This window comes from Stegodyphus dumicola, chromosome X1 (assembly GCF_044657685.1).
Source record: "Stegodyphus dumicola isolate Sdum_Otavi_A_Nest chromosome X1, ASM4465768v1".
NCBI lineage: Eukaryota > Metazoa > Arthropoda > Arachnida > Araneae > Eresidae > Stegodyphus > Stegodyphus dumicola.
The window spans coordinates 93,415,413-93,430,829 of NC_140780.1; the positions used below are offsets into that span (position 1 = coordinate 93,415,413).

A 15,417-nucleotide genomic window follows, 5' to 3' on the forward strand; every position below is an offset into this window, starting at 1 on the left:
TGGAAGCATCAGCCAAATGTTGCAGCAAAAAAGCATAGAACTGCTCTAATAGGACAATGTTAAAAATTGGAAATCTAATTGGACAATATTAAGAAAAGTCAAAAATAAAATTTATAACTTCAATGTGGAATAAACTATTTAAATGCAACTACTAAAATATCCAATTTTGTTCTTACAACAAAATTAAGCATCAAATGTATAAATAACAATAACATGTTTAACTATAAAAAAAGAATAAAAATTTATTCTGCTTTGTAATTAAATTTTAATAAAAATGGCAAAACTGTCTTAAGCTGAAAAGCTACCATATTTGACTAGACACTGCTTAACCCCTTCCTTCTCACTCCCGTCAAAATGAAGGGGTGAGGTTTTGCCCTCTATTTATCATGCCTGTGATTTTTCCAGGCTGAAGAGTTCAAAAACAACGTGCTAAAAGGATTAAAACCTATTCATTTTATTTGCCCGGAAAAAAATTTATTTCTCATTTTACACACCAGATGGCAGTACTAGAATAATATTTTATGCAATTAGAGAAAGTTTATTTTAAACTAGATGTCAGCACTAATCAAACGTGTATTTATGCTATGTGTTTTGTAATTTTATCGTTAGCTCAGTTAGTCTCAATATGAATGCACATGGTTTTTGTTCTGTGATAAAATATACTTATATTTTTATTCCATACATTATGGAGTCAGAGTCAGATAGTGAATTGGATTCTGATATTATTATAAATGGATCTGAAAGTGATTCTGAAGTAACTGATTTTTATGAAAGTTCAGTTAGAGAATCTGAGAGCAGTGATGATGGATCTGTACTGTTGCCTGGAAGATCATGGAATAAAATTGTGTCTACTTCAGCAGTTCATGCACCCCCACGTTTTAAATTTTGGAGAACCCAAAGGTAAATATAAATTTTGATCCATGTTCTGATTATCTTACAATATTTTAATCCATCTTACAATAATTTGATCCATCTTACAATATTTAAGTATTTTGTGAATGACAATTTAGTGGATCTGATTGTTTCGGAAACAAATAGATACGCCGAACAATGCCAAAATTCTCCAGGATTCTGCCTATCCAAAAATAAAAAACCTTGGATACCTGTCACAAAGGAAGAAAGTCTTAAATTTCTCAGTATAGTTATTTTACAAGGTATTTAAAAAAAACCAGATACGAAAATGTATTGGAGAAAAAAACATTCAATTTCAACACCTTATTTCAGAAGCATAATGCCTTGTAATAGATTTTACGAAATACACAAGTTTCTGCATTTTGTAGATGAAGATTTTGATTGTAATACACATCCAAATCCCAAGCTGCATGAAATCTGGCCAGTGTTACAGCACCTGAATGAATTGTTTCAAAGAGCTCTAACTCCTGGACGTGATATTGTAATTGATGAAACCCTCATGCTTTACAAAGGTCGTATAGGATGGCAACAATATAGGCCGATAAAGAGATCCCGTTTTGGAGTAAAATCGTAATTGTTATGTGAATCAAGTTCAGGGTATATATGGTCACAAATTATATATACTGGGAAAGGTATGGTTTTTGATGCAAAATATAAAGAACTGCCCCAACTAGTTCAAGTTGTGATGTCACTTATCAAGCCTCTGCTAGCTTTTAAAGCCTCTGCTACCTTTCTGCTAGCTCTTTAGCTTTTCTCTGCTAGACAAGCTTTTAAAATTTCAAACAGACACTTATGGAACTGTAAAACTAACCGAAAAGAAATGCCTCAAGAAACAGTAAAAAAGAGAACCGCAATAGGTGAAAATGTTGCTTTTCATCGAGGTAAAGTTCTTGCCATGGAGTGGAAAAATGTTACCATGCTATCTACAGTTCACACAAATGACATGGTAGATGCACAGTGTCATAACAAAGTTGTCAAAAAACCTACAATTGTCACAGATTACAATAAAAATATGGGAGCGGTAGATATTGTATCTTGGAGATTATTGCTTGAAAAAGAGGAAAGAAATATTATAAGAAAATATTTTTTCATTTGTTAGACCAAACTATTTTGAACTTGTATCTTATTTACAAAAAAAGGGCGGGAAAAAATCCCATTTGATGTTTTGTTTTCATTAATAGATGAACTTATTGAAATGTATCAGTCATCAGACACCATTTCAAAAAGAGGCTGGCCAAGCTTGGAGGATAATCCAAACCGTTTGATTGAAAAACATTTTTTTAGACAGATACCCCCAACTGATAAGAAACGGCAACTATCAAGAGAATGCAAAGTTTGTTGTTCCAGAAGAGATGAAAACAATAAGAGACGTAGGAAGGAAACTCTGTACTACCATCCAGATTGTGATGTTTGCCTTTGCATCTCATGCTTTGAAATTTATCACACAAGAAAAAATTACTTTGTTTATATTATGTGTAAGTTTAATAAAATTCTCTTTTAATGTTTAAAACACTTATTTCTGAAACTTTCCTGGCTTACTGGAAAACCAACATTCAGTCAAAATAAACCTGAATGTTGGCTTTTCCTAAAAACTTATATTTTAAAAATTTCAAGCTAAAAAAAATCCAGAAATTGAAAATGAATGCATATATTGTACATACATTTATTTCATGCAATTTTCTTCAATAAAAAAAAAACAGGCACTTTTATGACCGTTTTCTTGAAAATTATCCGATCGTTAAGGGGTTAATGTGATTGTGGTTCATGTCATGATCTGGATACTGTTATTGATTTGCCAAAGTCCCTTCTGTTTGTATACAAAAACACAGAAAATACATCACTCATTGTGATCAGTTAATATAATCAAACTATTATTGAAATAAATCTTTAACTGAACTCACCAAATAAAAGATAAATTCACCAGATAAGGTCAAAATAGATTACATAAATTGCCAGCCACAGAAATGTTGCCAAGTTGGGGGTTAAGTAGCCAGGCAGCTTGGTTTCAATTTTAGCCAACCATTTAAAATTAGGCAAAAAAAAAAAATTTAGTGTGACACAGTTTTGAATAATTCTATCAATTTTGACGGCGATCACACACAAGTCTTTCTTCAGAAGCAAAACAAATTCTGCAGAACTTCTTCTATTCCCTTGAATTAAAAAATATTCCATAAAAAAATTTACAACAAACTAAAGTTACTATATTGTTTAAATTTTACAATGGCCTTTCAAATATTAAAATTAGACATACATCAGTCAAATTATTTCCAGAAACATCATGAACAGTTCATAAACAAACATTTTCATTTTCTTAATTAAAATGTTGTGAAAATACTTACTTATATGTGTCTAAATATTTTTATAAAAAATCAGTTAAATTCCATAACTATTTTAAAGGAATTTTTTTCTTAGTGCTTAATGTTATCAAAATAGCTATGGAAAAATATGATCACAATTCCTGTATTTGTGATCCGCCTCCTGTATTTGTTAAACCAAAATCGTGGGTCTACAACCAACCATGCAAAAGGGACTTAGTCATACAATTTTCTCTACACATCTTTGTATCCATGTATTTATGTTAATGTACATACAAATGAAGTATCAAATCAGTTCATAAAATAAGTGTAACAAAGCTTAATCACATTTAAAAACTACAATCTAATTTTGATGCAATTTCATTCAAAAAATTTAATTTCTCATTGGCCTACACTGGTGAAATAAATTAAGAGAATTTGCATATTTTATCGAATTGCGTGAAAAGAACTGAACTGAAGGAAAAACCACTGCTTCTAGATAAATATGCAAATGTTTTAAGGTAAATATGTAAGCGTACATGTATGTGTAGGCGGAGCCAGCAGAAAAACAGGCTTTATAAGCACATGAAGGGTAAGATGAATTGCGTTCGCTAGCACACCTCGGCGAATTTCTTGGTGTTATCTTGCAGCAATCGATTAACTTCACATCAGAACAGTAAAAATGAGTAACCACCAATGTTTAGATGCTGGAAGGAGGTGGCGAATTGTGGGGAGGCTAGAGGCTGGCTAATTGCAAGTCCACATATCCAGAGAGTTTAACGCCCAGCTTCGTGTGTAACCTATGGAAACAGTTCCAGGATACTGGATCCATCACACATGTGTAGAATATGCACACATGCAGGTGTAAATTTACATGCGTACAAGATGAAGATGTGTAGAAGATTATATGTGTAGAAGATGTGTAGATTTAAGATTTTATCTAATAAGACAGATTTTTCCTTAACCAGAGGCAAGAACATTTGAAATGGTTTTTAACTGAAGCAAAATTCTACATGCTTTTAAAGTATATTGGGGGTTCTCAAACGGTGGTACGCATACCACTGGTTGCACACGTAGTAGTGCACACATAGAAGGTAGTTGTTTCTATGTGTGGATTATTATCTACTTCTACATGGTTGCACATGTAAAAGTTGATAATAATCCACACATAGAAACATGAAGTGGGACAAATTCCTACTACTTAAAATGCTACAGCATGAGATTTACATTACTATACACCTAGTGTGAAAAGTGATTTGTAAATGGAATGCTCGCTACATAAAAATAGGCAATAAAAGGAGAAGGATTATGTTAACTCTGATACACTAAAAAATGGTGGATTTCCTTTTGTTTTTCCCCTTCTGAAGAGAGAATCACTTTACTGTTATTGGTTATTGAAATTTGATACGAATACTATTGGATAAAAGAATTTTGTTTCATTCTTTTGTAAATATGAAAGTGACATACATATGTGAGTTACTGGAGTATTACATAAGAATCATGACAGCTATTTAATTAAGTTCCACCTATTACTTAGATTTATGAAAGTATATTTATGAAAGTATGCCTCAACTTAAATTATCATTACAGAATTTCTGCCATTCTTAATGGTGAACTCTGAATTAACATCAGAAAAGTACAGTCCTGAACACAAGGTTAAGTCAGAAATATGGCTACAGGTTTGATTGCATCTAAAGATAAGGTCACAGTAGCAAATAACAGTATTATGGGTACAGGAAGTGAGATAGTGAGACAGAAATATTAGTTCATCAAATTGAAGAATAACATAAACAAAGTCAACCAGACTTATTTTATTGCTCTTTTCCATGTGTTATTAGCAAAAACTTCCACAAACATTACCAAGAGTGATCTACTGGTGCCCTACTGTAAATCCTTTCAGGAGGTTTTCTTGCTGGATTTAAAATAAATAAATGAAGTTTCAAGTCTAACATACCATTCAGCTTTTCCTCTATAATACACAGTAATGCAATGCATATACATCCAACATGCAGCCATATTTCTAATACTGTAAAAACACATAATCATTGTTTCTAATTTGTATTTATGTCAATGTAAAGGATCGGGATCCATCTTGAAATCGGGATTTTCGGTAAATTTCTAAAACACTTAATTTTATTAGAATGCAGATACATACCATAAAATACACCCTTTCATGTTTTGAATTTTTCATCAACTAAAAAATATTGCATTTATTGAAAGAAATGGTAATATATATCACCTATATCTGTGGTATAAGGTGGATGATGAAGGAGCTTTCGATCAAAATCCTATTATTCTGTGTTGGTGTGAATAATGATGCTGTGCCAGGCCATGAAATAGCAAGACTCTTTCTTTTGGCTACTGCAAGCAGCCGTAATGTAACGTTTGCACCTAGACAAGTGAATAGGTATGAGAATCTATTATTTCAGGAAATGTGAAGTGTTTACTTGGCACTACAACTCTTCATCCCCATCTAATGTGCAATATTTTTTTCCAATTTTTTCTTCGATATTTCTTTTTTGTGTGCATGTCCCTGTTAGAGATGGTCAAACTAGCTGTTTTATGAGGCTGGATCTCAATCATTTACTCACTTAAATGGATTGAATCATTTTTATGACTAACTTACCATAGCTCAATGAGAAATATCACGAGTAAGGGGTGAATCAAGACCAATTAGCAAAGATGGAATGAAGAGTGTAAAGAATCAAACGAGCTATGGGATTAGAAGAATCAACTCAATCAGATGCTAAATCCCTGAACTGATTTCTTTCGACTGTAGTTTTGAGATTCCCTAAAATCTTTCTACACTGAATCTCACTAAAATTATCCTCAGGGACAAAAAGTTCCCTTGACAGCTTACACACATGTGCCATGAACAATGAAGATATTTCCTACAAGAAGTAGGCACTATTCCCTCTGGATTTCAGCATAATTCAGCACACCTTGTGAAACATATTGCTTAGAAACATCTTATGAAACATATTACAGCTTCTCAGTTACTGCAAGGAGCTTTAAGAAGTTATAAATGTTCACAGTGAATGCTGGATAACACACAGTACTAGCACACACTGCTCCATGAAATAGATAAAATTTATTAATTATTTTTTCTCATAATATAATAAATAAAAGGTATTTTGCAGTGTTCATTCTTACTCGATTAGAAATTTTAGTTTTGGAACTAATTATGAAACAGTTTCATCTTAGGAAATTTTCACTCTACTTATGGAATCAAGTTAGTATATTTTCTCTATATATTACTTTAGCAGCAATGTTTCCATTAAAATCTTGTGGAAGTCTTTATGTTCAGCTATGCGTGCCACCAGATGACATCATGTGGTTTTCATAATAACAGCAGGTGTGACTAGCAAACTCGCATACATTGCCCTTATCTTGAGCACGAGAAGGTTTGAGTATTCACGCAGAAGTTTGACTGTTTTAACGAATAGTTTTGTTAATAAAGTTGTTTTAGTGATGTGGAGTCATGTCTACGAATATTCACCAAACCATATGCATCACACCTACAATGGCGATCATTCTACACACATGAAGTTTCATATTGGTTGTTCGTTTAGGGCTTAGTTGTTTCAAGACTTTCATTTTCTTTTCATGCAGCCACTAAGATGGAAGAAACCGCAGTCATAAAAATACCAATTTACAATCCTATTGACCTAGCACTGTGGTTCCCTATGTGCAAATTAACTTTTGCTTTAGCTGCACCCAAGCTTGTTACAGATCACAAGGCAAAATTTAACTATTGCCTTGCTAATTTGCCGCCAGAGATTGCCTATTTGGTTTGAGGTATCATACTTCAGGAATGAGAACAAACGAATGAAGATTCTTCTTATGAAATGAAAGCTGCATTATTGATCGATGTGGGGGAAAGCAGCACCAAGGAAATTTGAAAATTACTCGCTGGGAAGCAGCTTGGAGACAGGAAACCATCCAAACTGCTTTGTGTCATGAAAAGGTGTACTGAAAAACATGATACATCTGACTCATTGTTACTTGAGTTTTTCATTCACCAAATGTTCAGTCTACCCTCACATCGGTTGAAACGCTTGGTTCTTTGAAAGGTGCCAGCATTGCTGATCAAATATTGGAAGTTACACCCGCTCAGGTAAGCGCAGTTTCTTCATCTGCATCTGTCAACGTATCTAATAATTCTAAATTGGATTCCCCACTGGATGAGGTTTGCAAATTGCATGGTGAGGTATTGTCTCTATAATGATCATGCAGTTTTTCCAAAAACCACTTTAACAGAAAGCGAAGCCCTTCAGCTAAAGCTGCTTTGAATTCTTCCTATTGCTGGTATCGTCACAAATTTAATGAGAAGGTGAAAAAGTGTGCTCCTTCATGTACGTTCCAGGGAAACGAACCAGGGAAGGTGTAATGATGACTTGTGCTTTACCCTACGAATCTTGTCGCCTTTTTATTAGAGACAGAAAGCCATTGCTCAGATGTCAGGCTTCTTTCAGCAACCAAAGACAAAATGCATCAGACACCTATTATAACGTTTTGTGCTGCCAACAGTACTCCAATTCCAGTTTACGGACAAAAAACTTAAAGTCTTTAACTCAGTCTTCATCAAAATTTTAATTTTGCTTTTTATGCACATATTGCTTATTACTGGATCTGATTTTTTGCATTATTTTGATTTAATACCTGATTTAAAGAATAAAAAGCTTGTTGATTTAAAGATGATTTTAAAAATTAATTGCAGTGTAATTAACACATATTTTTATTCTATAAAAGCAATTATTGAAAATAGTGTTTAAGAATAATAATACTATGCACTTCGTTGAAACGATTAATCCTCCTGTTTCATGTAACTCTAAGAGCTTAGCCCCAGATAGATTAAAAATTGCTAAGAATGAAATCCAAAAAATTATCAATTTAGGCCAAATGCGAACCTCCAAAATTAATAACGCCTCTCCTCTCCACATGGTATCAAAGAAAGGCGCAAACGAATGGAGACCTGTGGGAGATTTTAAGGTTAAATGCTCAGACAGTGCGAGGTAAATATCCTAATCCCAATATTCGCAATTTTGCAACAGAGCTGCATGGAGCAAAGGTATTTTCTCGAATAGACTTGGTAAAAGCCTATCATCAAATTCCAATTAATCCATCTGATATCCATCAAACGGCTACTGTCACTCCTTTCGAAATTTTTGAGAGCACAAGAATGCAGTTTGGGCTATGCAACGCGGCTGCAACCTTTCAACACTTTATTGATGAAGTAATTCATGAGCTGGCAGGGGTATTCAAGCTTTTGTTGACGATATATTGATTGTATCAAAGGACGAAACTGAGCATTATCAAATGCTCAGTTTCAAGTTATCAAACTTGAAAGCTCTTTTTGAAATATAAAGTAATTACGGGTTAAGCGTTATTCTATCTAAATGCAATTTCGGTGTAATATCTTTGGAGTTTTTAGGATTTCACATACCTGAATAGGGTTTAAAACCTTTGCCTGACAGAGTAGAAGCTATTAAAAATTTTCCTAAACCAAACTTCTTAAGTCAGTTAAGGAAATTTCTCAGCATATTTAATTTTTACAGACGCTTTATCCCAAGAGCTTTGCATGTTTTAGCTCCCTTGAATAGGTTATTGGAAGGCTGCATTAATAAGAAAAAACCCTCACAGCCAAGCCAAACAAAAGAATACCCTCTCGAATGGGACTACAAAGCTGAGAAAACATTCACTAATGCGAAAAAAAGGCAATTGCTGAGGCAACCCTTCTCAGACACCCAGTTCCTGGTACCTTGAAGCTTTGTACTGATGCATCGGACGTTGCAGCTGGTAGCTCACTAATGCAGTTGCATAATTCAATTTGGAAACCCATTGTGTTTCTATATGTTAAACTCCAAAAGTCAATGCAAATGGTCAACTTATGATCAAGAACTATTGGCTATATATTTATCGATTAGGAAATTTTGACATGTGCTTGAAGGCAGGGCCTTTACAATCTACCCAGATCAAAAGCCCTTAATGTATGCATTTAAGAAAAAGCCCGAAAAATGCTCTCCCTGACAACTTCATCATCTTGATTTTATTGACGAATTTTCTACTGTTATATGATGCATCAAAAGGTTGTGACAAATCGTTGCTGATGCCCTATTCAAGGTAGAAAGAGATTCAGTATCTGATAATCAACACATTAATTATAAACAATTATCCAAAACACAACATTAGGACTCCGAAATTCAAAATTCTTTATCTTCCGCAATTTTTAAACCAGAGAAACATTATTTTCCTTCAAATGATGTTACTCTTTTACTGCAATATGGACACAGGTATAACTCGTCTGTTTATTTCGGAATCTTTTCGCTCTAACATTTTTCAGCAGATTCATTGTCTTTCTCATGCCGGTATTTCAGCCTCAACAAACCTAACCACTAAGTGATACTTTTGGCCTGATGTGAAGAAATTTATTAAAAACCACAGTTCAAACTTGCTTACAATGCCAACATTCTAAAATTCAACATTCAAAATCACCTTTGGATACCTTTTCCTTGCCTGATGCAAAATTTGCAAATTTCCATATTGATCTCATACGTCCTCTTCCACCATCTGAAGGTAACTGTTATTCCATGACAATTATTGACCGCTTTACCAGATGGCCAGAAGTTACATCTACTGCCGACACGTCACCTCAGACTATTTGCAAAGTGTTAGTGCATAACTGGATAGCTAGATTTGGCTGCCTGGTATCAATAACAACTGATCAAAGATGAACTTTTGAAGCTCACTTATTTAAGGATTTAATGAAGGTTTTGGGTACACATCGCATTCGAACTACTGCTTATCATCCTCAGTCTAATGGGCTAATTGAGGGATTTCATAGGCAACTTAAAAGTGCAACAATGGCTCATAACAATCCAAAATGAATTGAAATTCTGCCTATAGTTCTGTTGGGTATCAGATTATTATTAAACATTAAGAAAGATATAAACATTAACATTAAGAAAGATATAAATGCTACTTGTGCCAAATTTATTTACAGTACCACACTTACATTACCCTCAGATATGCTGAATGCTATTAATTTCGTACCTCCTTCTGAATCTTATGTGTCACAGTTTCAATCAGTCATGCATTCAGTTAAACCAATCTCTAAGCATTTTCAACCATTAATATATGCATGCCCAGGCACTTCAAAATGTTCTCGTGTATTTCTACAGAACGATTATGTTAAACCTCCTCTAACTGCACCTTATACTGGTCATCACACCATTGTTCATTGAATGGACAAAAATTTTATTAATGAGGTAAATAACAAAAATATTACAGTTTCAATCGATCACTTAACACCAGCGTATATGTTTTCAGAACGTATAGATACACCTGTAAATCCTCAGATTCCACATCAAAAAGTCTGTGAAGACAAAAGGATTGCTAAAAAACAAGCAATTACTCACAGTGGGACATGTTCATTTTCCCAAAAACTGATCACTGTAATATAATTCAATGCTTTTTCTCTTGTGGTCTGCTGCAAAAGTTATAGTACATAGATTTAATAATTAATCTAGTACTATAACTTTTGTTATAGTACTAGATTAATTTCTATCGTATACGTTTGGCAATTGCTAAAAATTCTTGTTTTAGTAACTTTTCATTATTTTTATTTAATTACTATATGTGTTGTATTGTTATATATTTCAATTAGAATTTAAGTATATTACTACTTGTATATTACTATTCATATATTTTATTTTTCTTGTTTTTTGTACATACATTTTAAAGTATAACTTTTATTCGAATGTGCATTTCTTAAATTGAATTTGCAATCAACCCCTTTTGTGTCGGTCGTGACTGTGTCACTGGGGGGCTGCTCTGTGGCAGTCTTATGTTCGATAGTCTTATGTTCATAATAATCACAGGCATGACCAGCGAACTCACACACATTGCCCTTATCTCGAGTATGAGAAGGTTCGAGTATTCATCTAGAAGTTTGACTGTTTTAATGAACAGTTGTGTTAATAAAGTTGTGTTTTAGAGTTGTGGAGTCATGTCTAAGAGTATTCACCAAGCCATATCCGTCACACCTATAATCTAAACATAAGTAAAACTTCAGGATTTCAAAACAAATAGCATCTACAAAATCAAAATTTCTGAACTCATTCTAAGTTTTGGAACATACAAATGAACATATTGCTAAGGATAAACTACTGAACTACTCAGTGATTTGTGGCACAACTGCTAGACTTTCAAAGGGAAACTGGCTCGTATACATGTTACACATGGGAAAAGCCATGAAAATGCCCATGCAGCCAGCCTGTTCATGAGATTCAAAAATCGGACTGAACTACCAGTGTTGAGTGACTTTATCGCTCAGCCGCTGGTGGGCTGGACACTTGTGATTTTCCTTGTGTGTAACATGTATACAAGCTAGTTTCCCTTGAAGTCCTCCATGAAGACTTTCTTCCCTTTAGGTAATTTAGCCCTCCAGTGCTTTGTCATAATTAAATGAACCACACCATTACTGTATAACATGCTTCAAATGTTTTTCTGTTGAAAAGTGTATGTACCAAAGTTGGTCTCCGTTAAATTATTATTATTATTATTATTTGTCTTTTATTACAGCTTTCTTGTTTCAAAATCTGATTCAAAAATAAAATATTTTTCATAATGTGTCATTCTATTTCGTTTTCTGTTTAAAATTAATTTAAGCGACAAATTTCTTATATTTAGAAAAATTTTACCATCATCGAAATGAGCTGCTGTCAAAAATGCATTTTCTCGCTGATACATATTTGTTTAGAGAAAATTGTTTGGTCTGTGTTTTATTATAACAGAAAAATCCAGAGAATTTTCAATAGTGAAATAAGGTTGTTAATTTTGTTGAAATTTGTGTTTTGAAGTTAAAGAGTCAAAACAGCAGATATGTGATGAATTTAAAATAACGACATAGACAATAAGGATTTTGCTGCCAGATAGTCCCAGTGAAATATGTTAAACATTTTTCTCTAAATAGAAGTACTGCATGTTCTGTTTCATATTTGAATTTATCAGTGTTATTACCCTTCAGTTTATCGGTGTAATTATGTGCTATATCGAGAGTTAGTTGTATCATATATAAGCATTTTATTTTGTTTTTATAAATCTCATTCATTTATTAATATTAGATTTAAATACTATTTGTCAGGTTTTCAAATCTAACAAACCCCACCAATGGTCTCCTGACTAAGACCACTGTTTACTTCTAGCTTGATTCTCATTCAAACCCAAATGAACAAATTGGGTTTCATGGTTTCCCCATGTGTAACATGAATATGAATAAGTTTTACTAAGAAAGTCCTCCATGCAGATATCCCTTTCCTTTAGACAGACAGATCTTGTTTGCTTTGCCACATACAAATAATCTAACAAAAATTGTCAAAAAAGACTAACAAATGCATATAACAAAATATAATCAAGTAAAATGCATATAAAAAACTAAAATAAGCACCTATAAGAAAACAAAAACCCAATGAAATCACAACAAAGTTTTAATTACTTTTTAATACAATAGTTCTTAAATTTCATTATTTTTAAATTTTATTTCATTTTTCTGTATGTACTACTATATATTATATGTGTGAATGTATGCTTGCTTGGCATATCTATATATATTAATTAAACAAATCTGATTTGAAAACAAATGCATTTACAGGTAATTCTCAAAACGTTTTTTGTATAAAGTGTCTTGTAAAGTGAATAAAGTCTTATGAAATGAATATATGATGACGACACAACAGAATTCATAACAGTACATCTCAGAATTCCGTCGTGGAAGAATCATAGTTTATAGGGATGCATATTATCATACCATACAATTGCTGCTTGCATTGGTTGGACAATGACTAAGTCCTCATTCCAAATTAGGGATTGTACAACCATATCACATACTCCAAGTCAGGAAACTGGATGTGTTGTACAGTGGCAAGTATCCAGATGTACAGTGCAATGACATCAGCAACACCATCAACTGTCATCAAGGCAAATCGCTACTTTGGTTTCCTTAGATGTTACAGCACAAGAATCAGTAATCATAATGCACAGTCAACAACAAACAATGCATCAATCATGTGACATCAACTTTTCTAACAAGTCCAGCTTTTGCTTACAGCTTCATGATGGCCATATCCAACTGTAGAGGCACTGAAGGAAACACATGTCGGAAACTTGCATTTTCATCATTGTACTTTATCCTCACCCAACCACGGGACTGATGTTATAGGGTGTTATTAAATTCATTCTCTAGGCCTCATGTTTAACACTTTCACCATCCAGTGTTACATTGCTGGGCATTTAAAGCCTGCAGCTGCACTATATCATTGGACCTTCTATTGCTCAGCCTTTCAACAGGCAATTGAGACTGCATGTTTCCCATGCTCTCCTATGTTCTCTCAATACACAGTATCTTCAGCTCCATACTTTGGTTAAGATGTTCTCCAGATCTCTCACAAATTAGTCATATCAAATAAAGTCTAATTAATTAAGGCTTGCACAGGGAGACTGAAGCAACAATGTATGCCACCCAGTAGGACAAACAAACTTTGACTTACAATTGTAGTTGGACAGACTGCAATATCCCAAAATGTCAGACAAAGTCTGTTTGACCTCACGTGCAGCCATATAACAGCTGCTATTATTTACAGGCAGATACTCAGGAACTGATTTCTTCATATTCCATATCTCAATTTTACCTGAAATTTTAATCATTTCATTCATCCAATATGATGTAATTGCAAAATAAATATTATTTTACCAATGGCTTTCCTATATTACGTAGCAATTTTAGTGACCAGTGACATAATTTACACTAAAATGTAAGTTATACAAATAAGTGATATAATAATAAAAGTATTTTTTCAAAAACTTTTATAGATAACTCACATGTAATCCTGAACCTTCTTGATAAGCTGGCCAACTACATGAGAAAACAATAGGTCGACCCGTTTTATTGAGTGCCAAGGTTATCATAGGATATACTAAAAACAATAAAATGATAAATTTAGCTTTTAAATATATTAATTATTTCAAGATAAAATATTATAAAAATTTTAGAAATGTAAAACTATCTCCATGCATAACAAACCCTCTCTGTCATTATAGAATTGGCAGTGTGTAATAATGATACTATTCTTCAGTACAAAGTCTGAAACCCAGACTCATCTGGACTTTGCCAATTCCGAATTTCAGATATTTCCAGCTATTAGATCTAAAACTAGTAAGATGACCCATAAAATTTAAAAAATTAAAAATATGAAACAGTGATTTATGAAATAATGAAGCATTTGGCTAATCTTTAGAATATGGTAACAGGTACTTTGGCGACATTTTGGTAAGGCGATAAAGGTTAGCTAGGACTTTAACAATAATGTGAGAAGTACACAATTTGAATCACAGATTATTTTGTCTCAGAGAAATGAGAGATTATGAGACATGTAATGTGACATTTTCCGGAAAATTCCGATCGTGATTTTAGATAATAAGCACTTAGAAATAATTTCGCTGCTAAATTGCAGAACCGCCCACTTATTTGTTTGGCACTTTTTACAAGAGTAAGAAGAATTGGATTTTTGTCAATTTTCTTTGATTTTTTTACGTGAAAATAGGTCAATGTGTACATACATAAAGTCACGAGTGTGCGCAATGCCATTTTTGTGCAATTCTGGGATGTTTTTTTAAGTGAAAATAGGTCGACGTGTACATGGATACCGTGTATGTGCAATTCTTAAAAACGCGGCAAGCAGTTTGCGATTCTGCACTTTCTCCCAATTTTGCACCTAATCTTCGTCATGATTAAGCATTTTTGTTTCATAAAAGTTCTAGTATAAGCGTAATTAGGCTAGCAGATTGTTGGAAAAAATTTTGAATACAAAAAAAAAAAAAAAAAAAAAAAAAAAAAAAACATGCCTTTACTTCTTGAAAACAAAATGACGTCCAAAACAAAACTAGCAGGTTGCTGTAGCAGGGTTGGTCGCCAAATTTTCGCCAAAAAATCGCCAAGTTACCATAATGTCAAGATTGACCAAGCATTTATAATCTTAAGAGAATGAAAATTTACAAAACACCTCTGTATTTACTTTTTTGTTTTATTGAATATTTTTTCAAGTTGTTTAATTTGCTTCATTTTTTGTCCTAATACTTTCTCTTTAATTTTATAGACAGAAAATGTCTTGTTCAGTTCCATTATTTAAGCCCTGTAATACCACATTGAAAATTC

General features: G+C 33.2%; 1 protein-coding gene across 5 annotated transcripts in view; it reads right to left on the reverse strand.

The window, feature by feature from the left end:
* LOC118202592 (alpha-N-acetylgalactosaminidase-like) overlaps positions 1-15,417 on the reverse strand; it is a 66,833-nt gene that overhangs the window by 17,887 nt on the left and 33,529 nt on the right. For all 5 annotated transcript variants that reach the window (XR_015038721.1, XM_035374761.2, XM_035374762.2 and 2 more), the window contains exon 5: positions 14,085-14,179. Coding sequence is in view for 4 of the 5 variants with exons in the window: in XM_035374761.2 (XP_035230652.1) it covers positions 14,085-14,179 (95 nt within the window). In the remaining variant the exon portion in view is untranslated. The remainder of the gene's footprint in view (positions 1-14,084; positions 14,180-15,417) is intronic.